The sequence below is a fragment of the Parasteatoda tepidariorum genome, chromosome 7 (assembly GCF_982258835.1).
Source record: "Parasteatoda tepidariorum strain Cologne lab strain chromosome 7, Ptep-v5.0, whole genome shotgun sequence".
Classification (NCBI taxonomy): Eukaryota; Metazoa; Arthropoda; class Arachnida; order Araneae; family Theridiidae; genus Parasteatoda; species Parasteatoda tepidariorum.
The window spans coordinates 110630114-110655803 of NC_141761.1; the positions used below are offsets into that span (position 1 = coordinate 110630114).

The 25690-nt window shown below is 30.6% G+C and overlaps 1 protein-coding gene across 1 annotated transcript; it reads right to left on the minus strand.

Moving 5' to 3' along the window:
- Positions 1-969: 969 nt before the first annotated feature.
- On the minus strand, positions 970-11619 carry LOC147807390 (uncharacterized). Its single transcript, XM_087168921.1, has 5 exons — positions 11615-11619; positions 8370-9181; positions 6570-8141; positions 5485-6470; positions 970-1017 (listed from the first exon to the last, which is right to left on the minus strand). Exons 1-5 carry the CDS (start codon positions 11617-11619, stop codon positions 970-972), a joined length of 3423 nt encoding a protein of 1140 aa, XP_087025047.1.
- Between the last annotated feature and the right edge of the window lie 14071 nt (positions 11620-25690).

Consider the following 25690-nt stretch of genomic DNA (forward strand, 5'->3'; position numbering starts at 1 on the left):
AGTTTAGATTTTACATAGAATCTCATATTGCATCTAATATTTAGGTCTAAGTATTATAATATACTAATATAATACCTGATATAATAAATATTTTATATTTATATAACATGTCGTCCAATTTATCCAATCGTCGAATTTATATTACATATCGTCTAATTTAACCCATTGATACATTAACGTAAACATGTGCAAACAACCGCATAAAAACAATAAAGCTGTATAGTATCACCTGATAGTTTAGATTTTACATAGAATCTCATATTGCATCTAATATTTAGGTCTAAGTATTATAATATACTAATATAATACCTGATATAATAAATATTTTATATTTATATAACATGTCGTCCAATTTATCCAATCGTCGAATTTATATTACATATCGTCTAATTTAACCCATTGATACATTAACGTAAACATGTGCAAACAACCGCATAAAAACAATAAAGCTGTATAGTATCACCTGATAGTTGAGATTTTACATAGAATCTCATATTGCATCTAATATTTAGGTCTAATTATTATAATATACTAATATAATACCTGATATAATAAATATTTTATATTTATATAACATGTCGTCCAATTTATCCAATCGTCGAATTTATATTACATATCGTCTAATTTAACCCATTGATACATTAACGTAAACATGTGCAAACAACCGCATAAAAACAATAAAGCTGTATAGTATCACCTGATAGTTGAGATTTTACATAGAATCTCATATTGCATCTAATATTTAGGTCTAATTATTATAATATACTAATATAATACCTGATATAATAAATATTTTATATTTATATAACATGTCGTCCAATTTATCCAATCGTCGAATTTATATTACATATCGTCTAATTTAACCCATTGATACATTAACGTAAACAAGTGCAAACAACCGCATAAAAACAATAAAGCTGTATAGTGTCACCTGATAATAAAGATTTTACATAGAATCTTATATTGCATCTAATAATTTGGCCAGGGACTATCATTCACTTTAACTGTCACAGAAAACTGGAATCATACAAAAGAATGGTAATTTTATTTAATACTATTAATACGAAATTAAAATAACTCTTCTATTTGGAACAGAGAAGATAAAAATTCAGAGAAGCATCCATTTAGATAGATTTTAAAAAACAAGTAGAATTTTATGATGCCATTTTCCTGTCTAGTCTAAATCATTAATAACATAAACTCTCCAATTTTCTCTAAATCATTAATAATACGTTAATAAAATTGAACTCTTTTAAAAAGCCTTGTTGTTCACGACACAAAGTAAGAGTGCCAGACCTAATAGTAGAAGAACATGATAGAAAAAATTTTCAAAAGTCATTATATTGGTTGCCATTTTCTTGGCTCTTAAATGTAAGGAAATAATTATAAGTTGCACGAAGTTTATAAATTACACTGCTCTCTGTAAGGTACTAATTAAAATTAGTAAATTAATATATTTGAAAAAAAAACTATTCTGAAATTTTTATTATTTTCCGAAGTGTATTTCTTGAGAATTATTTATCTATGTTACAAGAAATAGCCAAAGTTTTTGAAAGTTTTGAATTTTTAAAATTTTATTTGCAGCCTTTTACTAGCCCTTTCAGCTCGAGCTGGGAAATACATCAATGTATTTTAAAATATCAATATTTTTCAGTTATTGTAATGACGATATGTAATGGGGTATGCTCACAATGCATTATGATTACGATGAATATCGATACATGTCAACTATGGAAAATATCCATAAATATTGACGATGTCTCAGGGGATAGAACGTTTGCCTTCCAATGAGGAGAACCGGGTTCGAATCCCAGGGAAGGCTGGTTGATTCGAATTCCACACCCGGCTAGCACCGATCACAGTGCTGACGTATAGTTTCCTCAGATGTACACGGAGTCCCTTTGTCATAAGGCTAATCGTTGGAGGTTTTTGTGATTTTCCTGTCCAAGTAACGCAAATGTGGGTAAGTTTTATCAAATAGTCCTCCACGAAGGCATATTCCTCCCAATGCTTGATCCAGGAGTATCCTTGTCTTCTGGATTGGGTTCAAAATTATAAGGCTATGGAGTAGAACGGTGGTAGTCGTAAATCCAAAATTCGGTCGTCTGTTCAACGACGGTTATAAAATAAAATGAAAATAAACATCAAAGATTATCGACAATGATATTTGCTGTTTTGAAGAAGAATAGTAATTAAAAAATTTTTAAAACCATTTTCAATTATTGGTAAAATTATTTATTGGAGTTAATCTCTTAGCTTTGAATTATTATTAATCAAATTTATTTTCTTTTCAAATATTGCTCTTTTTTCAGTTGTTTTTCCGACGTTGTCTTATTTAACAATAAATATGTGGGAATGCCCAACTGGGGAAATTTAAAAAAAATAATTAGTAGTCGAAAAAACTTTAGCATATGGTGTCTGTAATTTTTTTTGCTTAAATTCAAATTAGGAATAACTCTTACTAATAAGTTATTAAACTTCCTGATAAATTAGTAATTTATTAAATGGTGTTAGTAACTTTTTTCCCTCTTTCAACTACAATTAAAGATTACTCGTACTAATAAGTTAATAAGCTCCTGATAAATTAGAAATTTATTAATTTTTTCAGGCAGTTGGTTTATTGTTTTATATATCAACTAGGAGGCTTCACCCCCTGCTCGCTGGCGCTCACCAACCCCCGGAACTGCTTTCGCAGTTCATTGGATACGATCTAGCTTTTGTATACTTTTTTGAACACTGAAGTTCCGAAAACTTTTCACTGTAGAAAATTCTAAACCTGTGCATTTCAATATTAATTTGAAATTGCAAACAGTTCACATATTTTTCATAGTCACACTATTCTAAATTTCAGTTGTTGAGAAAAGTAACTGTTGTAAGTTTTGTTTTAAAGTCTTTCCCACCAGAGGGTTAAAACCATGTGTTGTAAAACAATATGAAATACTACTGAACGCCGGATGTAAAGCATCGGCTTCGATGAAGATTATTTTGTGAGATTTTTTTTGATAATTTGGTGAGAATTCACCCGATTAGACATATAATGCACACTACGTGCTCTTGCGCTCCGAAGCCTATCAATTAAAACGTATTAGCGTTTTATATAACATGGATTAGCCACATGATGCTCACTACGAGCTCTTGCGCGCCGAAGCCAATCAATTAAAAATGAAAACTGTTGCCAGCGCGAGAAAAGAAATATCATCGGTTTTATTGATACATACGTACGTATTAGCGTTTTATATAATATAGATAAATACGTAAAAATGTCTGAATGGGGAAATTTAAAAATAATAAAAAGTAGAAAAAACTTGGATACAGTGAGATTTATTTTCAACTTTTTGTTCGAAATTCACAGGACCCAGCCGTTTTTCGGTTCTCGGAGTTTGTTTGGATACTTATTATGTAGAGGGAGGGAGAAACAAGATAAGAATGTTTTTGAGTTCACATATATATTGGTTTGTGGCAGCTGCTTTCTTTCTCCCCAATTTAAGTTCAAAGAACATCGAATAATATTTTCATTTTTTGCAACATATTTTGTTTTCATTAGTAAAATTGGTTGAGTGAAACCGTATTTAAATATAAAGTTGTAAAATTTATATCGTTTATTAGATTTAGAAATGTTTTTGATGAAAAAAAAACGTTAGTAGTTTCTTATGGCATATGAGGGCATGAATTCCTATTTAATCTTAATCCTGATGATGTTCTCTAACTCCCCAAGAAGTCTGTCGTACCGTTTATGCATCCCCCTGATCTAAATAACGTTTTTTATTTTGCAAATGTGAAAAAAGAAAATAGACCGAAACTGTCATTTGAAAAAAATCTAACTTTGAGAAAAAAAAAAGGATTGCAGATTTGAAATCAATGACTGTTAAAAAAAATCTCATGCAACAGTAAAACGAATTGTACTCCAGTTTAATCAGTGCACAATAAACATAATATACAATAAATATATTACATGTCAGGCTGAATTGTATATAAAATATGCATGGGCATGAAAATATACGTAAGCATAACACGTGTCGTAATGAAGTTTAAAATGAAAAAAAAAGGAATGCATATAAACAAATAAATAAAAATATTAAATGAAATAAAATAGCCAAAATCTCAATGCTTCTAGTTGCAGTTTTAGAGAGTGAAACCCAGTAACTTTGGAAAAGGGTTTAGCTACCTGCTGATGGTAATCCAAATAAGATCAAAGGGCCAAAATATTATAAATGCTTAACTAGTCTTCTTTATTTATCCAGTTTAAAATTTAAATGTTAATAATATACCTGCATTTATAGAACCGCGATTTAAAACTGATAAATTTTTCTTGTTGCAATATTTTCTTTCTGCAGAAAAAAAAATAACACTTTATTTTTTTTTACTGTAATCGTTATACAAAAAAATATCAGTTAACAAAAAGCATTTTGTAGTTGTTTATTCTTTGAATTATTTTTTAATGCAAATTTGGACTTTCAGACGTAAACATAGATAAAATTTTGATTTTATTTTACTTGTTTTTGCCTTTTAAAATAAAACAAAGTTCCTTTAAAACAGGAACAGAAAGCTAATAACTTGCAATTTATGCTCTTATAATAGTTAGTATAATAGTTAACTAATAATAGTTAGCATTATAGCATTTTCAAAGCATCTTTATTTCAACAATTTCCGTGAAATTATTTAGTTAAACAAACTCCCTGGCTAATTATAAATAAGACTCGTATAGTTATATAATTAAATTAAGAGTACGTTTTCACAAAATGGTTTTAAATTTTGCTACGTTTTATCAGTATTTTTTATTAAAATTATCGCAATGCTACCGTATAAATTGAATTGAATTTGTAGAGTTTATATTATATTCATGTTATGTACAAGGAAAAGAAATTAAATTAACTAACGCTGTTTGCGTTTTATTGCTTAACTGATGAAAATAGATGAGCTCTAACGTTAATTGATTATCTATTTTGTTGAGAGATAGGTTTGTTTACAAACTAAAATCACTCCCTTGTGATTCACAGCTTTATAAATAATTCATCATCTCATTAATGTTCAGCGTAATCTAGTTTCTGAATTAACGATACTTAATGCCATAAAGTTTTATCTAAACTAGTTAAAACAGCATAAAAACAATGGACATAAATTTAAAAGAAAATAAATATCTTTACAAAAATTGGAGTTTTATTTTAATTGTGTTCTCGGTAGATAGCATTTACTGTAAATGTTAAATAAATTTGATCGTAAACATAATTAAAAGCGTAACCGTAAACATTAACTAAAAATATAATATTTTGAGAAATTAAAATTTTGCTCAAGGTTTTTATAATAGATTTCCCTGAATCATCTTGTTTATCATGCTTGTTGGATTTTGTTGAGAGCAAATCAGACTGAAAGTCACGTAGAACAAACTGAAAACTTAATTTTTATTTACATCCAAAAAGAATATAAAAACAATAAGATGTTGCCAGCACAGGAAACTCAAAACTATAACTAATCTCGAACTCAAACCTCAACATCCTCCCCACCCTGGTCGACCTCGAGGGGGATGACCAGAGCTACCGGACGGGTTATATTGTGACCATTAACTCTCAGCTCACAGGATCTTATTTTTCCATCTCGTCCTTCATGCAAGTTCACCACTCTAGCTTTCTTCCACATGTGACGTGGTCGGACATTTTCTTGTAGAAGTACAATATCGCCAATTCGAACGTTAATGACATTGTCCTGATTGCGCTTGACAACTATTAGGCGTTCCCACCAGCCTCCCCACCAAGCCGCTCGTGGGGCGATAAATTTCCAAGTTATGTCATTTTGGGCATAATATTGCTGAGTTTTAGCTGATGACAGAACTTGCCATAGCAGAATCAAGTCCTTATTTGCTGCATGAAAAGTGGTAGCATTGTCGGTATAGATTGTGTGTGGGAGTCCTCTGCGGCCAACAAAACGTTGTAGTGCCAAAAGAAATTTGTCTGTGGTAAGATCCGACACAAGTTCGATGTGTAATGCACGTGTTGTTGCACAAGTAAATAGTGTTATGTAGGCTGTGTCTCTTAATTTCAAACAACGAATATTCACGGGTCCAGCAAAATCAATTCCTGTGGTAGTAAATGAAGCAGAAGGTACAACTCTTTCAGGAGGTAAAGGAGCTTCGATTTGTTTTCCGCATTTCGCTTTGAACAGCTTGCAAGGTAGGCATTTGTGAATAACTTGCTTTATAGCTTGACGTCCTCTTAAAATCCAGAAGGTTGAACGTAACTCGGACCGGATTATACGCACACCTAAATGGTGAAGTCGTATGTGGGTATGCTGGATCAAAAGGTGGACAAAATAGTGTTTACCATCGAGCAATAAAGGGTGTCGAGTGTCAGCTGAAATGTTTGAAAATTGCAGCCTTCCCCCTAGGCGTAAATAATTATCTTCGAGAAAGGGATTGAAACAGGAAATTTTGGATTTTTTCGGCAGGGGACGTTCCGCTTTTAAGGCATTTATTTCAGCTGAGAAACATTGATTCTGTACAGTCTGTATCCAATAGTTTTTAGCTTTCTCTATTTCATTACAATTCAGTTCATGAGTTATGCGTTGCTGAGTCTTACAGTTGTGTACAAAACGTAGAATCCAGGCAGTCACACGAAGAAGTTTCGTATAAGAACTATAACGAGATATATCTATGATGGGTTCTGTAGTTGCAACGTAGGAGGATTGAAATTTGGTTTTTCGTGATTCAGCTTCAACTAAAGGTTGTGTACGTGTAGACAAAACTTTGATAGGCCAAGTTTCTGGATCGTGTTTTAGCCATTTCGGGCCGTGCCACCAAGATTCTAAAATCGATAACTGTGATGGAAAGGTACCACGAGTAAGATAATCCACTGGGTTATCTGTACCGGGACAGTGGCGCCATTTCACTGAAGCAGTGTTTTGAAGAATTTCTGTTGTTCTGTTGCAGACAAATGTTTTCCAAAGGTTGGGATTTCCTTTTATCCAACTTAAAGCTACAGTAGAATCGCTCCATAGTATGGCAGTGTGGGAATTCATGTTCGTTTCCCTGCAAAAGTATCGGAGTAGGCGAGCTCCTAGTAGTGCAGCTAACAATTCAAGTCTCGGAAGGGTGACCCTTTTGGTTGGGGCTAGTTTATTTCGACTGCAAATGAGATGGATCTCTGCAGAAATATCATCTGCGTGACGCGCGTACAAGCAAGCACCATATGCACGTTCCGAAGCGTCGCAAAACACATGTATGGTAACGTCGGAATTTTCGGAAAAGCCAATCCATCTTGAGATGCATGTTTCATTCAGATAGTGTAATTCATTTATCCACTTGTGCCACTGCTGTGCTACAGATGGAGGTAATAGTTCATCCCACTGAATACCACTAAGCCATGTATCTTGAAACAATATCTTCACAACTACTGTAACTGGAGCAAACAAGCCTAGAGGATCGTAAAACTTTGACATCAACTTCAGTAGTAAGCGTTTTGTTACTGGTTCTTTACATGCTTGAACAATTTTTGTCTGCACATCAATTTGAAAAACATCACTGTTAGTATCCCATTTAACACCCAAGACTTGCGTGATATCCTTAAACGAGACGTTTTCTTGTTTCCACATATCTTTCAAAATCTTAGAATTTGTAGTCCATTTGTCTAATGGTAGGCTAATAAGTGATGTAAGTTTCTGCAGTTCTTGGTGAAGAATCAGAGCTTCAGTATTCGTAGACGTTCCCGTTACAAAATCATCCATATAGGTGTTATTCTCAATGTGTCTAGTTGCTGTAGGATATGCTTGTTTGTGTTTTGAAGCCAATTCACGAAGAGAAGCTGCTAATAAAAATGGACTAGAGACGAGTCCAAATGGAAGACGTGTGAATCGATAGGTTACAATTTTATCTTCAGTGCAGAGTTTCCCATCAGGAGTATATGTAGTATTGTACCAAATAAATCGTGTTGCATCTCTGTCTTCTTCTGCTAGAATCAGCTGCAGAAATGCTTGTCGCCCATCACTAGTGATTGCTATTTTAGAAAGTCGAAATCTCAACAATGTGGCTAAGATATCGGGAAGAAGATTTGGTCCTACTTCAAGAGCGTCGTTCAAAGATGGGTGACCTGGAGAATGTGAAGATGCATCAAAAACTATACGCCACTTAGTTTCTCCATTTGTGATTTTCTTTACTGCGTGATGGGGCAAGTAATATAAACGTTCTTCATTATGTGTTTCTGAGACAACTTCAACGTGTTTTTTATCAATGTAATCTTGCATGTGCTCAATATATTTTACTTTGAATTCTGAATTTGCATGCAGTTTCCTTGTTAAAGATTTAAATCGTTGAATTGCGACTTCATAATTGTTCGACGAAAGTTGAACTTCTGGTTTCCAAGGCAATTTTACAACTCTTCTACCATCGATGATTTCAAAAGATTGATGAAAGTTCGTTAAGAGTTCAGAGTTGTGAGGACTTATTTTTTCTTGTGTTGTTTGTATGCCAATGCTCTCTAAGTTCCAGAAATTTCGTACCACATTATCTAATTCCTGAGTTGAAGTATCCACATCAACATTATGAACCGTTGAAATGAAGGAAACTGTTGCGTGTGATCGAGTTCCACTAAGTACCCAACCAAAATTTGATGGGACCAAGGCCAGAGAATCCGACAACCTGACTGGAGCTTCAGAATTCATAACAATCCAGTAGTAATCTGCACCGATTAAAATCTCAATTGGTAAGTTCGACAATGAATCATCTGGATCAGCAAGTTTCATTCGCTTGTTTTTAGCAAAGAGTGAAACATCCGTTGATGAAGGTAGGTGTGATGCATATTTGTTGGAGCTTTCAAATGCAGTAACATTAACTTTAGATTTGTCCCAGATACTTGATAACTGAAATTTGACTTGTCTTCGCATGTAGCCAACATTAGCTGGGGATTCGAAGGCTTGAATGTCCAAATGCCTGGTTGAAATTACTGGAAGTTTTAAAGTATCCACAAGATTAGAAGAAACGAAACTAGATTGACTTCCACCATCCAAAAGACAACGTGTCAGTTTTGTAATGCCAGTGGGCCCAGTTATGAAAACTCGTGCAGTTTGCAAATGAACGAAACTGGAAGACGATACATCAATTTTGTTTGTAGATGTAGCCGCAGGCTGCTCATTGGTTAGAGGTTTGCATATTGATGTATGGTGTTTTCTCTTGCATTTGGAACAGACAAATTTTTCTCTACGAGGGCAATTCTTTTTGTTATGTCCTCGGTTAGTGCACAAAAAACATCTATTACTAGTCTTCAATTTCTGTATGCGCGCGTCTATGTCCGTTACAACATTGCACTGTTGAGGCCAATGTCCGACAGTTTCACAGAAAGGACAAAAGGGTGACATTATTTTACTTTTGGTAACTGATTTAGAATTCACGTTAAAATTTTCTAAGGAAGATTTAATAGGATAGTCTGGAGCTAGTGAACCTTTAATATTGCTTGCAGTAATTGATCCCTCGACCTCTTCTGATAAAAATTTCATTAATTTTGAAATATCACTTTCACCAAAATTTTCACGTTTGGCATGTACAATCCAGTTACGACAGATTTCATGAGGAAAAGCACGAAGTATTTTAGGAGCCAAAATTCTTCCGTATGATTGAGTTTTTTCTCTTAAAGCATCTAAAGCCTGTATTCTTCGATTACAATCATTATATAACTCATTTATTGCTGCTGGAGAGTGATTTTTGACAGGTTTTAGGTTTTCTAAATAATCGAGATGAGCCTGTATTATTTTATCTTTATCGCCATATTTCGATTTCAAAATATCCTTTGCTGTTGCGTATGTTTCTGCAGTTATATTAATTCCATCAACTATTCGTTTTGCTTCTCCATCTAAATATCCCCGTAAAAAAACATGCTTGTCAATCAGCGATAAACTTTCGTTTTTGTCGATACAGTTTTCAAAACGCTCCCAAAAACTATGGAATTCTTCAATTTCGCCGTAAAACGTATTTATTTTTATTGTAGGCAACTTTACTGTAACATTTGAAGGCGAAGCTGAAAAATTATTTATATTGGCAGCTGTTGGCGATGTTTCAGAAATTGAATTCGTGTTCCGATTCGCTGTTCTTTTGAAATTAAATAACGCCAAATGAGCATATTCTGTGTATCTTTCGCATTCTATTATGTCTTCCTGATATTCTTCATCATTTAAAAAATTATGTATTTCATCGTCTGCCAAGGTTAATTCTTTAATTTTATCTCGTAAACGTTCAATGTTGTATTCTTTTTCAGTTTGTGTACTAGCAGCATCGTTCAATTTCGTCGTTAGTTTCGTAATGGCGGTACGTAGCGTTGTTCGTTTGCGTTTAAATATTACAAGTTTTTCACTACCGGTAGCCATTCCAATTCAGATTTTCGACGAAAGTAATTATAACAAGGTTCAGTATGACTTACCGAGTTATTTCGGCACCAAATGTTGGATTTTGTTGAGAGCAAATCAGACTGAAAGTCACGTAGAACAAACTGAAAACTTAATTTTTATTTACACCCAAAAGGATATAAAAACAATAAGATGTTGCCAGCATAGGAAACTCAAAACTATAACTAATCTCGAACTCAAACCTCAACAATGCTAACTATCAATAATTATGCAATTAAACAATTTTAACGTGATAATTATGCACATTATTATAGTAATATCATGATGATTATTGTACAAGATAAACTTCGACTACAATCCACCAAAATTAATTTTTATTATATCAAACAATCTTATTGAGGTAGTTTTGTATGGTATTAACATGGACATTAACATGAATTTTATATTATCAAACTAAATACTAGTATGGTGTTAAATGTAGCAGCAACAATTATCGAAATAAAAATATTTTTAATTAATGACAATGATACCATTGCGAGTATAGTGTCTAATTTATTTAGTAAATCTATAGATATGAGTTAATTACTGAGTTCTTAAAATTATGATTAATGAAAAAAAATTCAAAAATTGTTTTTTCTTTAATAGGTAAAGAAAATATTGTCTAATATAGTGGTAAAAGAACTAATAAATTGAAAAAAATCTTGAAATATTGTGAAATATCAATTATTATGGTCGTGATATTTAAACTCCTCACTAGTGTTTTGTATTTAAGCATGATTGGTTTGATTTATGCATGTAAAAAAACAAAACTACTTACACTTTGCTTGCTGACTTTCTTTTTATGCATTCAATGCTTTACGTAAATAGTGATAAACAATCAATACTCGATTTTAATTTTACCTTACACAATAAGTACACAAAAACAAATAATATTGAAATATTTTCCTTTTTTTAGTAAAAAAAGTTATTTTATTTTAAATTAAAAGTTTTTCAATAATTGGTTTTTATAGATTATTTATTTTGTTAACCATTAAATAGTTCTTAACGTTTTAAAATTTTCTGTTGACAAAGGCGGAAAATTGAACAAGAGAATTAGTTTTATTGCTTGGTGAAATTTGCAGACGTTTTTCAACACCCCCTTTTTTTCGTCCAATAAAACTGTTTTTGATGTTTTCAGTTCCTAAATGATGCGCAAGAGCTCCATGGAAAGTATCTTTCCACTTGAGTACTAACTTGCGCAAGAATAGTAACAGTTTGCGCACGTTCTACTGTGACAAAATCACGAACAACATACCGCATATGTCGGAAAAGATTATCACAGACATAAGAAATGCTATTATGGTCTATAACAGAAGTTAAAAAAAATGATCTGGAGCGAAATGCAGTAGAAATTTAATCACATTTACCTTTAATAGTTTCAGCCTCCCATTAATTATGTTTTACTGTTTATTACATCTGCCTTCCTCGATTGTAATTGGACAGATATCAATAACGTTTTTCTCTTGGTTAAACATAAATTTGTGATACATAACGTGTATGCTTTTTGGTTTTTAAATTTGGAAAATAATTCTAAAATAACATATGATCCTGCATTAATGTTTGCAGTTATGAAATTCCACTTTATACGTTGTGTTATAAGCAAACTATAAGCCTCTTAAAATTTTATACACTTATAGGTCTTTGTATACTTATAGAACATTTAATTTCTAGAAAATATTAAGCTAATATTTTTATTCTAAACTAAACAAACGTTAAAAAAAGTTAAGTTACAAATTCATTTTGAATAATAACAGAGTTCAAAACAATTTAGTAAATCTATGCGTTGAAACAAAAACAAATTTATTGTGTGAATTGAATATTTACAACATAATGGATCAAAGATAAAAAAAATCTTATGTTATTTTTAAACGAAACATAAAGGAATTTAAAATATATGATTTTTGAAATTCATATTAATGTACTTTGAGAGATAAAATAACTATTCATAATTTCAACAAAATAAACATTCAAGAACTACTGTGAGTACAAAAAAATTAATTATGAGAGTAATAGTTAGAAAGCTTTTTTCTTCTTTTCCATAAAAGAGGAACATTGACCTTAGCTGAAGATCGTATCTTACAACTATAATGCCTAAAACACAGTAAAAATAATTTAATTGGAAATGGATGTTTACTTTAACATGTTTAGCAACAAAAACTGCTTTGCAGTCAATTTTAATCAATATTTTTTCATTTAAGAGAAATCCGTTTTTAGTTAGGGCGAAGAGATCATTAATCTCTTGATATTTTTTTTCATAGTTAATAAAAAAATTAGTTAATATAAAATAGTTAATATAAAAGCAAAAGCAGTTATTAGAAGTAGCTCACTACAAGTAGTGAAACTACTGTAGTCGCTACTTTTTTTTCGTAGTTTGTAGTGCAGTGTGCTACTTTTATTTAAAAAAAAAGTAATGTCGTGAGTAGTGCGATAATCGCAACAGCAGTAGTTTGTTGCGATTTCTGGCAACTACTTTTAATATAAGTTTAGAAAAGAGCATTTAATCTCTCGAATGTGAGCCGCGATGGCTCAGGGGATAGAGCCTTCCAATGAGGCGAACCGGGTTCGAATCCCAGTTGATTCGAATTCCGCATCCGGATTGCACAGTGCTGACGTGAAATATCCTCAGTGGTAGACGGATCATGGGTTGGAGTACTCTTCCCGTCAGTCTAACCGTGGAAGGTTCTCGTGGTCTTCCTCTCCACGTAACGCAAATGCGGGATAGCTGCATCAGCAAAATTTCTCCCAATACTCGATCCAGGAGTTTCCTTGTCTTCCGGATTGGGTTCAAAAGGAGAAGGTTAAGGGGTTGAACATTAGTAGTTGTAAAGTCATAAAATTGGGTCTGCTGTTAAACTACGGTTATAAAATATGAAATAAAATCTTTAGAATTTGATAGGTAGAAATCTTCGCGAATCCATCAAGGGTTGCAATGAAAACGACGCTGCAGCGGAGCTTTATTAGCAGAGATTACGTAAAGAAATTACGTGTTTAAAATCACGTATAACTAATATCTAATTTAGCCATTACGAAAAATAGATCACTTTGGCCACACTTTCACATGTGAATGCGCACTCGTGAAACATTAATGTTATTTCAAGGAAATGCAACGTGTTTTCGATAGACTTAGAGAATTCGAGGAAAAGAGCCTTAAACAGTTAAAAATTTGCAATTATTTTATAATTTTGCACTTCTTAAATTAATTATTCAATGTCGAAAAAGGCATAAAAAGTTGAAGATTAAGTGAACAAATTCAAAGAATGTTTTCAAATGTTTTGAAAAAAACAAACAAACTTACTCTAGTAAACATCAATAAATATTTCCTAATTATTCCCTTTTTTTTATGTAAGCCATTTGCTTATTCGTCTTTTTAAAGCAATGAAGCAGATACTACAATTCCAAAGTAGTTTGCAGTCACTACATTTATAAAAAAGCAGTTGTAGGAAACTATAGAAATTATGCAGTTTTTCCGACCACTCAGAAAAAGTGTGTGCCTTTGTTTGTGCCTCTTATAAGTCAAAGTCCATTTGTATTAGTGTCCTTAATTTAGTGTACTGTTGGTGCAAAAGCATAACACTAAGAAACTAACACTTAACACTAAATTCAGCTCTCGACCTTAAAATTTGTTCAAAAAATTCCAGTTAGGCCGTTCAGGAACGATCCTAGAGGAACTGTATTGTCCGCATCGGAAAGGAGTAACATGTTAAACGGCGGACTCTTCTTCTTTTAGATTTTTCTTCTTCTTTTTTTTAATTAAGGCAACGTTATATCAGGTATGTATCAATAATTTTTAACAGGCGTACAGCTCTTTTAACAGGCAATAAACAGGCTTACAGCTCTGTTTAATCCGAAACACAAAAAAAAGTTTATTGTACGTTCTTAATATATTAATTTTTTTTTATTCGTCATGTCAGGATCTACGAATCAACTATGTCAGGATGAAATTCAAAGATCATCGTAGATGTATATGATAACCATGTAAGCGTATTTAATTAAAGTTAAGTAAAAACTGTTTCTTTGTTACCTTTAAAAGCATCGTTCATGCTAAAAAGCTAAATTAATGGAGAAAATTGCTGAATTGTATTAATTTTTGATAATCATGTGCAAGCGGAAGCATCATGTCAAATGATACTGCATGTAGCTAATCTTCATTTGGAGGACTTGCATTTCTTAAATCATGTTTTGAATTATCTACAAACTTGAAGCCACTGGAAAGTGCAATAAATAATAATGACTGAAAAAGAACTAATTTTAGTTTTTTTTAAAATTCTGCCGGCATTTAACTTTCATCGATTTTCTGTATAATTTCAGAGTTTTGATTGATATATCTGTTCTTAATTCGTACCAAGGACGGAAATTCAGCAAGTTAATAAATTAATTAATAGCTAGTTAATAAATAAAATTATTTTAAATTAACTTAATGAATAACTGAGTTTGTTTTGGAAAATAATGATATTTAAAACAATTTCGTTTATTTTTAAAAAATGTTTTATTACATTCAAAATAAAATATTTTTAATTCAGATGATTTTGTTTCAAACCAATTATGTTTCCTTGTTTCTAAACGTTAATATTTTGAGAGAGGAATCATCAACAGTTTTACCTGTTGGCTGGTTGTCGTAAATTGGATGTGGAAAATAAATCAATTTTAAATCAATAAGACACTATATAGGACCAAATATCTTATAAACTGCTTTAGCTATATCAAGGCAAATGTCGGAGTAAAGATCTATTTGTGGAAAGTCATTCATCTTGTCTGGCGCCAGACTACTTTTTGTGGTATTAATGTCAAAATATTACTTAAATGACTAAGATTTTTTTTTTTTTTTTTTACGAAAATATTCCTTTCACTACTTAAATTGAAGTATCAAACTCTGAAAATTTCATAACAGTCACAAGAAATTATTTATTGTAACTGTTATGAAATTTATTGTGACTGTTAAAATATTGTGTATTGTGAAACGATTGACTATTAAAATATATAATATTGTAACTGTTAAAATCTTTGGGGAGATATTAGATAGAAACATATTTTTTCACTATAATCGGTGCTTTAAGAAATAGCAATAAGTATTTCTGAATTAAACTCTAAATAAAAATATAAAACAAACCTTATAATAAAAATATAAAACAAAAATAATATTGACATAGCAGCATTTGTTGAAGAAAGACGGAAACAGGAAAATAAGAAGAAATTGAATCTCAGTAAAAGATAATCTAAAATACCTGACATTTAAAAAAATGGCAAATGTTTTGTTAACACAATCTATTTATTGCTTCAGTTAAAGACAACCTTTTTTTATGACATGGCTGCTTACTTTTTTATTATTAAGTTTTCTAGATATATCTTTATTTTTACTGATAGAAAAATCAATAAAACCATTTGGTGCTTTGAAATGATAGAAAAATCTTTCACTGTCCCAAATAGTTGAAGTATTAACGTTATTTCGAGTATTAACCAATAAGAAAATGAATAAAGGGGGAGTAAAGAATCAATTATTTGTATGAAAGATACGAAATAAGGCTAATATACGAAAAACAAAATTGGTTTTTTAATTTTCACTGAGACGAGTGGGATAATTTTTAATAAGTGATTTAAGAGATTGATTTCATGTGATTGCGTAGCTATTGACATTCGGTTTCAGAAAAAGACTTAAGAATATTTATTTTATGATAAAGAAATGTTTTTTTTTCATTCTAAAACTGTCTTTTTATTTATAAATTCAATATTTCTGAAATACCACTTGTTTTATGACATCAATTGTTCGTACTGTTTATCTTTTTTCTGATACAGTAATTATGTGGTGTTTTGGAATGTTTCAACGAGAAAAACCACTCTAATGTAGTAAAAATTTGAAGTTACAATCGTATTTCAAGAATTGGGCAATAAAATGAACAAATTACAAGTAACGAATCGATTATTTGTACTAAAATTAATTTTGAGCAAAATACAAAATTGGTATCCTGATTTTTTATTGGGTTCAATGCGATAAATTTTATGAAGCATTTTAAAGACATGATTTCATAGGATGGTATTGCTATTGACATTCTGTATCTGAAAAAGATTACAAAGATTTATTTTATGTTAGTAAAAGGTTTGATTTCGGTAAAAAAAAGTATCTTTTTATACAAAATTATTGATTTACCACATATTTTATGTCATGATAGTTTACTTTTATTGTCCTATAAATAATATTTTTTGTAATATTCTTTGCTGTTTTCGTAAATGTAAATCTATGCCAAAAAAAAATGGACCACCCTGACCCTGAATAACTTTTGATCTAATGACAGAATCGTTATGTTCTTGGACTCAATCTTAATGGTTCGAGAGGGTGACTTCATAGATGCTAATTAATTACTGCAGACGATATATTACGCTATGGAATTAGACACAAAAACGTGTTTTCTCTCATCAAACATGCATTTTTTTCGATGGATTCAGCTTTCTCAAGGTGAGGAGGGCGGTTCAGAGTTTTAACCTCTTAATGTTAATTTTACTTTTTGCGTATATTGACATACTTTAACGCCTTTTTTTCCCTGTGAACTATTCAAACGATTTTGAGCAAATTTTGTATTTTCCCAAGTAAAATTCCATACAATAAAATCATGCTGAAAATTGTACACTTTACAATTCAAAATTTTCTAGGCTATTATTAAGTAAACTATAAATGTTTACTGAAAATTATTTCCTGTATGGAATTATCCTTCTATAAGCAAATTTTATAATTTTGTGTGAAAATGTTTCAATTCGCTTAAAAAGTTCGTAAGAGATGGCGAAACTCGCAAAATGTAAAATTAACATTTAGGGTACAATTGTTGGACAGCTCTCCTGAACAAACGATAGTTACCATATTTCTCATATTGTGACTGACCCCTATATTTTGTTGATTAGAAATCCTAATCTATTGAAAAAAAGGTTTGGTTTATGCAGAAAAAATACGTTTTTGTGTCTGATCTCGTAACTTTAAATATCGTCTGCACTAATTTATTAGCATATTTGAGGTCACCTTTTCGAACCATCAATATTGATTCCTTGAACGTGAAGATCCGATCATTATTTAGGGTAGTTATTTAGTATAAGTTATTTAGTTAAAGAAAAAGTTATTTAGGGTAGTCTGCTTTTTTCTTTTTTTTAGAGGGGGGGGGGAGGCACTGCTCTTCTAATAAAGTTAAAGGTTCATCATGAAAAGGAAGAAATTTAAACATTAAAAATTCAGCTGCATTCTATTATTAATTATTCATTAAAAATATCTGGTTTAATTTAAACAACTAACATTAAATTAAAATTTTTCTTTAGTCTCATTTTAAGATACGTATGTCCATAATCTTTTTAAAGAAATCCCCCTGCATAAACAAAGATTTAAAAAAACTACTTTACTTTCTATTAAGCGCCTTTGGAACACGTTTTCCCGCTTTCAAAATCAATACAAACATATTATAATAAACATTCATAATACTTTTATCAAATTATATTTTTGACATTGGATATATTTATTTAATCTTTCTCCTTAATTTACGCATCTAAACTAATTCAATTTTTTGAACTTTTTAGTATCATCAATCTTAAAAGTGCTCTAATTAAAACTGATAAAATCAATTGCCTTATTTGCGTCGGTGGCAGGTTAGCTTCAGTCATATGATGGATGACTTCAAACCTCAGCTTTAACCTTATATCAGCAGTTTCTAATAGATGTGCAACGGAGCAACGCATTTTTCTTTTCACTTTTCGATACGCTCTTTTGTTTTTGTTTAGGTTCTTTTAATGCATAAACGTCAAACATGATGAACGGAGGTTATATAGATGGATAGTCCACATCTTTTCTTCATTGCTCTTACTATTTGCTTAGAGATTACTTTGTTTTTTTTGAAAAAAGGTTTATTCCTTATTGTAGAACATTTTAAAAAGAATAAATTGTATTAAAGCCCAATAAAGAATTTTCCTCGAAATTTAAGAGAAGTTTTACCGGCGTAAGCTCAATATATCTCAAAATATTTGATGATGGTTTTTGAACAAAATTTGAAAGGAAACTTTTGAATTCCAAAAAGAAAATTGTAACTCTTTATTTTGACTGGTTAAAAGAAAACTTCCGTTTGTTTATTATAGCATTGCATGCACATTTTAAAGAGAATTAAAATGTACTCACGCCTGGTCAAGATTTTCTTTAAATATTATTAAAATTATAGATTTTTATAACATAAAAATTATTGTTATAAGAACACAAATCTCAAGATATTTGTTAATGTCAATATTCTTAAACACTTTTTTTAAAAAAGAAAAGTTTTGAAATCAAAACAAACATTTAATTTTTTGCAATTTTAAAAGGCTAAGAAGTTATTTTCGTTAATTTTTCATAATTTCACAATATAGTATACACTGTGATTCGATTTTAAGAAATAAATTATGTATTTCATTAAAACAAAGTTCTTGATTTTTTCATAAATAAACCGGCACATTATGAAGATCATAACATTAAAGAAGTCTTAAGCTTTAAATTCTTTTATTATATAAAGATGTTACAAATAATCCAATTTCGCAGGAAAAATAAAGCATATTTCATTTTAACATATATTCTCCCGTCATTATGTGTCATTATTTGCTCCACCAATGACAAAATTTCAGTTGTTTTGGATAATGAATTTTTTACAGAAATATACAAATGGAGCAACCTACGATAATAATATATAACGAATATATATTTGTTACTGTGAATCACCGAAATTGGTCGTTGTTCAAATCAAATCAGATATATCAAACTAGTGGGCTGCGCCCCCTGATCGCTAACGCTCGCCAACCCCCGAAAATTGCTACGCCATCTTATATGGTTTACTTCGTAAACCAAGATCGCTTCGCTCGCTACTAACTTAGTTACATTGCAAATGCACAAAATTCTAAGAATTCAAAACAATCATTCAAATCCGTATAAAAACTTGTTTTTAAAAAAAATTGCATCTTTTTGGTAAATACTAAGTCATTAAAATAAACTTGAATTCAAATAAATGACATGTAATTCGTTAAACCTATTAGAAATGTGATATAGTATAAAATCTTAAAGCGTAACAGCACGACTGAGACTCATTTTTCAATGAATAACTAATAACAATAATAAAACAAATAAATTCGTGATATAAATCAAAAATCCTCAAATAAATTCGTAAAAAAAAAGCGCTTTCGACAAAATACTAAAATAGAGATCTATCGACAAAGACTACTCACTTCTGCCTAGCTTAATAGTATGAGATTGCCGCAGCTGATAAGGTGAATTTCGGAAGAGATCACATTTGGCGAGAATGCTCTCTCTGGTTATTTCCGTCGCTATATGTTGAGCCACCTCAGCTAGATTTGGCATGTGATTTTTTTTTAGCGGCAATCATTGGTCGATTTTCTAGCATTGCCATTCGGGGAGTTGTAATGAGGCTTTTTTTGTCGCCGTGTAAGAGAAATATATATATAGATATTTCGTATATTCACCAAAGCTACTATGTGAATGTTGACATTCACCGGTGAAAGTCGACATTCTCTTGATTTCGGTCATTCACGGTAACATATATATAACAATAAGATATAACGACTTTCAGTCATGATTAGGGTTAGATGTTTCGTTAGTTAAAATGCGGTAAATATAAAAAATAAAATAAAATTCCTCATTTTTTTTTATTTTTAAGGAATATTGAATTTTTCCATTATCAGTTTTTATGTCATCAGAATTTGGAAAAAATGTATATTAAAAACTAAAAATAACAAATAAAGTAAATTTAAAATACCTGTTTTTTAACTCTTGCAGTAAGAGATGCGAGAAATTAACCGTCTCTTATTAATGACAAAAAGATGTATGTCTAAATATCTGTTTTAAAAACATTAAAGAAAAAACAAGATTAAAAGTTTGCGAGACTGAAAGTTGTATTTTTATGAGTTATTTTTCTGCCAAAAAATCAGTCTCTTCCAATTTTTATAAACTGAAATAGTTGTATTGTGTCGAAATTTCTACACGAAAACACTCAAAAGCTTCGCTAAAAATATAATTCAGAAAATTTTAGTTCTTAATTCATTTCTTAAAAGTTCATTCGGAATTTCAAAAAGATCGTTTTAATGAATACAGGTCTGTATTTATGCGACAGCTACTATTCTCAGCTGCATGAAATTCTATTTAGAAATTTAATTGGAAAGAAATACAGGCTTTTAGAATTTTCACAATGTTATTATTTTAAGCGCTACATATTCTAAATTTTTTTCGGTATATTTAAAATTTAATTTAAATGTATGGAATTAAAATATTAAAATTTTCGATATTAAAATAATGAAATGGCATATTTAAAATAATTTCGTATATGTAAATTTTAGTTTGAATATACGAATTCTAAATAAAAAAAGTCGTATAGTTGTATAAAATTTGTCATTTAAAATTACATTCTTTAAAATGATATAAAACTTGCATACAATTCTTGTATAGTTGTATTATAATTCAAAACTTTTTTCGACTGTTTATAAGTGAAATGGTAAGCAAATAATAAATAATTATTGAAAATTATTTTTAAATTGAATTAGTTTTGAATAAACACATTTTATAATTATGTTTCAGAGATTTTCGATTTTCCTTACAAGTTCTCGATACATGGTTCTGATGGTTTATGTTAGTTTCAGTTCGATTCATGATGGTCCAACATGATTTGATGGTCACCATCCTCCAACATTTTCCATTACGTGTTCATGGTTTTTGATATACCAAAAAACATCCATCATTCCATGATGGAAAATGATACTTCAATACTATGGTTAACCATCAAGAAAAGTTTGATTCTCATAGACCAACAATCAATGATGGTTCCATCTATACATTTCCATGATGGTTTAATGGGAATTTTTAGTTGGTTCTCAGGAACATACCATTAAGACAATTTGAGTTTTTTTTTTATGTTAAACCATCATAAATCAGTCCGAATTCCTACATTGGAATGATGGTTGTTCATGATCGTTCCAACATTTGATTTCTAACATACTCTGATGAAAATTTGTGATGGTTTAACGTGAACAAACCGTCAAAACAAGTTGCTTTTCTTATGTTGGAGCATCATAAATCAGTCCGAAATCATACATTGAGGTGATGGTTGCTTAAGTTGGCTACCATCAAAAAGTATAAATTTCATGATGGAATCAGTGTTGGTTATGTTGTTCCGTCAATGGAAAACCATCAAAAATTTTGACTTGGATATTGTTACTAACATTGTTTGTTTTAGACTGGGCAGATGATTAAAGTTCTTCTAAATTCTTTGGTGGTTGTTGGATTAAGATTTCGATGGTCCATCAATGGAAAACCATTAAAAAATTTCACTTGGGTATACGTACATACTGACACATTGTGAGCCCCCTAATTTGTCTCAAATAATGTCCTTTGGAATGTATTATAGTGAGTTAAAATTGAATTCTTGGAAGCACACTCCTACATTTTTATTGAGTTCTGTTATTAGTACCACCTTTATAGTCATTTGCAGCAATAAATAGTAAGTCAAAATTATTTACAAACGAACTATACAGCTTTACTTTATGATTGTTAATTTTTCTTAATATAATTTGAAATAATAAATTTGACTCATTCTAAATTCTTAAACCATATTAGCTATCATGTACAGTCGATTTTTTTTGTCGTATGCCTGTTTAGGCAGTGGGGGTGCGATTGTTCCTGTTTTTCAGTGGCGCAATCTATGGCCAGGAATTCGACTTCTGCCACGTCATTCACGCAACCAAAACCCGTTTATAGGGCGGGTCACATTCTCACACATTCACACACAAAGGAGAAAGGACATCAAGCAGAGAGAGAGAGAGAAAGAAAGAAACATCCATGCCTTTCCCATTGATTCGAACCCAGGACCTTTCTGATACAAGAACAGTTCCCTGCCCCCTACACAGGCCGGTCGGCATGTACAGTTGATGTCCAAATTACTAAACGAACTATAAGATTCTATGTAGAATCTTAATTATCAGGTGATACTATACAGCATTATTGTTTTTACTAGGCTGAAACCTGTTTACATTTCCTTACGTTCGTGTATCATTTGGTGAACATTGTAATGCGATACGTTAAAAAAAATACAAGTAGGAAGTATATAAAATATCTCCTGAATAAATACCCATTACATGCATGTTTAAATATAAAACTAGTGCAAAACATGCATATAAACTCGTGCAGAACATGCAATTATTAAAATACTATAGTGCATTTAATAATTTGATCTAATTATTATATTATACTAATATAAAACCCGATACTATAAATATTCTATATTTATATAATGTATCGTCTAATTTATTCAATCGTCTAATTTATATAATATATCGTCTAATTCAACCAATACGATACACGAACGTAAATAAGAGCTAACCGGTTTCAGTCTCGTGAAAGCAATAAAGCTGCATAGTATCTCCTTAATATTAAAATTTTACATAGAATCTTATAGTACGTCTAATATTTTGGCCAGACACTGTATTGTAAAAAATTTTCTCAATTTAACTACACTAGTTGTAGCTTGAAATATTTTCAATCAGTTCATTAATTTTAATTTGTTAGTAACTAAAAATACCTATTTCATTTTTGCTGAATTAAATATCGAATATTTAGGAGAAAAAAATTAAAACAAAAAAATGTGTGGTTTTTCTCAAATGAAAGAGAAAAACAAACAGAGCTCGCAGCCAGAAAAAAAAATATTATTTGCTTTCGGCTCGTGTTTGTTTTAAGAACCACTGAAAATTGAAAGAAAGAAAGAAATGGTGACTATTTTGCTGATTCTAGTCACGATTTCAGTTCAGCCAACACTTTTGAATTTACAATGTAAGAAGAAAAGTTACGGAGAAGAAAAAAAAATATTCATAAATAATTTTCACCTCAAATCAGATTGTCATAAATTTCTTCTAAGCATCCGTATTATTTTTGAAAAAAAAAAAACTTTTTACAAAAAAAGAAAACTAAAGTTAAATTTAATAGAATTTTTAATTGACTATTTTTATGCATTAAAAATTCTGGATATTTATGTATGAATTTTAGGATATTTATGAATGCATTTATTAATAGAATATTCATTATTTTGTGGTTATACCTACCATTACAGATAAAGAGAAAATTTGACAAAATTTTAAAAAATTGTGTTTAAATTTTCTTTACACAAAATTTAATGATAAAATCGTGTAATATTTACAACTAAACAGGTGTATAGTTAATTTTTTGATCAGTCAGATAATATTGTAGTCAGATAATTGTCAAAATAGATTTAATTATCTATAAATAAGATCAAAATATTGTTTTAATACTTTATAATCGTCATTGAACAGCCGACCCAATTTCGGGTTTACAAATATCAGTGTTCCAATCCGTAGTCTTGTAATTTTGAACCAATCCAGAAGACAAGGAAACTCATAGATTAGTAACCCCAGCGATATGATTTGTTATGGGAACATGGAGGACTTTGTGACTCGACAGATTTAACATGCCTCAGTCACCATTTACTACACGGGGAGTCTTAGGCCGACGGGGATTGAACCCTCGACCTCTTCGACATGGATCCAACTTGGACAGTACCCTACCAACCAGGCCATCCCGCCCAGACAGATAGTTTGAATGGAAACAACTATTTGGTTTCAACTATGTCGATAAAATATTATAGGCAGATAATTTGTATGGAAATAACTATTTGGTTTAGAATTTATATCGATAAAATATTCAATTACGAAAATTACACCATTTGCAGCATTTACCAAAGCACAATAAAATATTCAATTGCGTAATGTACAACAGCAAAAACATTTTCCAAAATGTAATAAAATTAAATTATGGAATCTAAACCACCATCATTAACTATAGCACAATAAAATATCCATTTACAAAATTTACACCAGCACCAACATTTATCAAATCACAAAACATGAATCAGAAATATTATTAAAATACAGTAAAATGTTGAATTAGGAAAATTTCATCCACAAAATTTACCAAAACAAGTTTAATCTGAGAAAATATTGCAGATAAATGAACATTTAAAATTATTCACTAGTTTGTATTTATTCATTTTTTATTAAATTACAAGATTATGACTAACATTTAGCTAAACTTCTAGAGTTATTTGATGATAATGTTATGTGATAATATCTATTTTTCTTAATTTAATGCCGTAAAATAATATCAGCTAAATAGTATAATGTTCTTTACATTTTTTACAGAAGTACGCAATGCGGTTATTTATTGTTTTATTTTGTTATAAGCAATTCTTTCCCATTTTTAATGGGAATTTTTTTGAAAGTGCATTCCAGTAAAAATTGATATTCCGCCAAAACGTTAAATGGAAGTTTCCTTTATTGTATAAATAGATAGAGAGGATTCTGAGCGTTTGCTCAAAAACTGGGATCCTTTAATGGAAGTGAGAAAAATCAACTTAAGCAGGAGTAAAACATTAATATTAAGTAAATCAATATTGTGTTATATGACTTAAAAAAACTACATAAGTATCCTAAATCAAAATAATTGTAAAGAATAACTGAAAAATTCTGTTTTTGTGAAATGTGCAACTTTGGGACAAAAAGGTAGTACAAAGTGTTTCCTAAGAAAAATTAAATATATACAATCAGCGACGCTCATGCTTCTCTGGTGGCTAATTTACAATCCAGCGGCCTTTAACGATTTCCTCTTTTTTTGGATATTTTCCTCCTGGCTGCAGTCAGTCTCAATTGTTATAAAAGCTTTTATTTCTTTAAACACCTGTTGAAATAAAAAAATGTGAAGAATCAAGTTTTTTTTTAAATATAAAAATGCTAAATAGGGAAGCAGGTTGTTAAAGAAACTGGATCGGAAAATCGTTTCCCGATAATGTTTATTTTCCCTCATCTAATAATAGACTTGCCTTTTACATGTTCCTCTATCAGAAAATAAAATCCGCGCTCAATCTACAATTCGAATTTTTCATATAATGCTTGTTTTTTTCCGCCCCAAGAAACAACCTTTAATTTTTTTTTTGTATTTCAGTATATTTAATTACACTATCTACAATATCAGAAGGAATTTAACCAGTGGTAATTCAAGTGGTTATCATTTTTCTGCCTCTAATAATGGACCAGCTTTTCACATTTTCATTTACCTGAAAGAAAGAAAAAAAACACACGTACAATCTACAATTGGATTTTTTTTTCATATTACGCTTGTTTTTTCCACCACTGGAAAAGTCCAAACCTTTAAAATTTTTATATTTCAGTACATTTAATTACACTATCTACAATGCCAGTAAGAATTTCCCCAGAGGCGATTATTTTTCCGCTTCTAGAGAGGCCTGAAGTCTTTTCATTTTTCTCTTCCATCAGG

Bases quoted from the DNA above. Each gene is read 5' to 3' on its own strand.
- LOC147807390 (XM_087168921.1), bottom strand. The intron at 8,142-8,369 runs GTAGAAGAGTTG...CCCATCACGCAG, and splicing joins ATCTTTTGAAATCATCGATG to TAAAGAAAATCACAAATGGA. The intron at 6,471-6,569 runs GTAAGACTCAGC...AATGTTTCTCAG, and splicing joins TCTACGTTTTGTACACAACT to CTGAAATAAATGCCTTAAAA.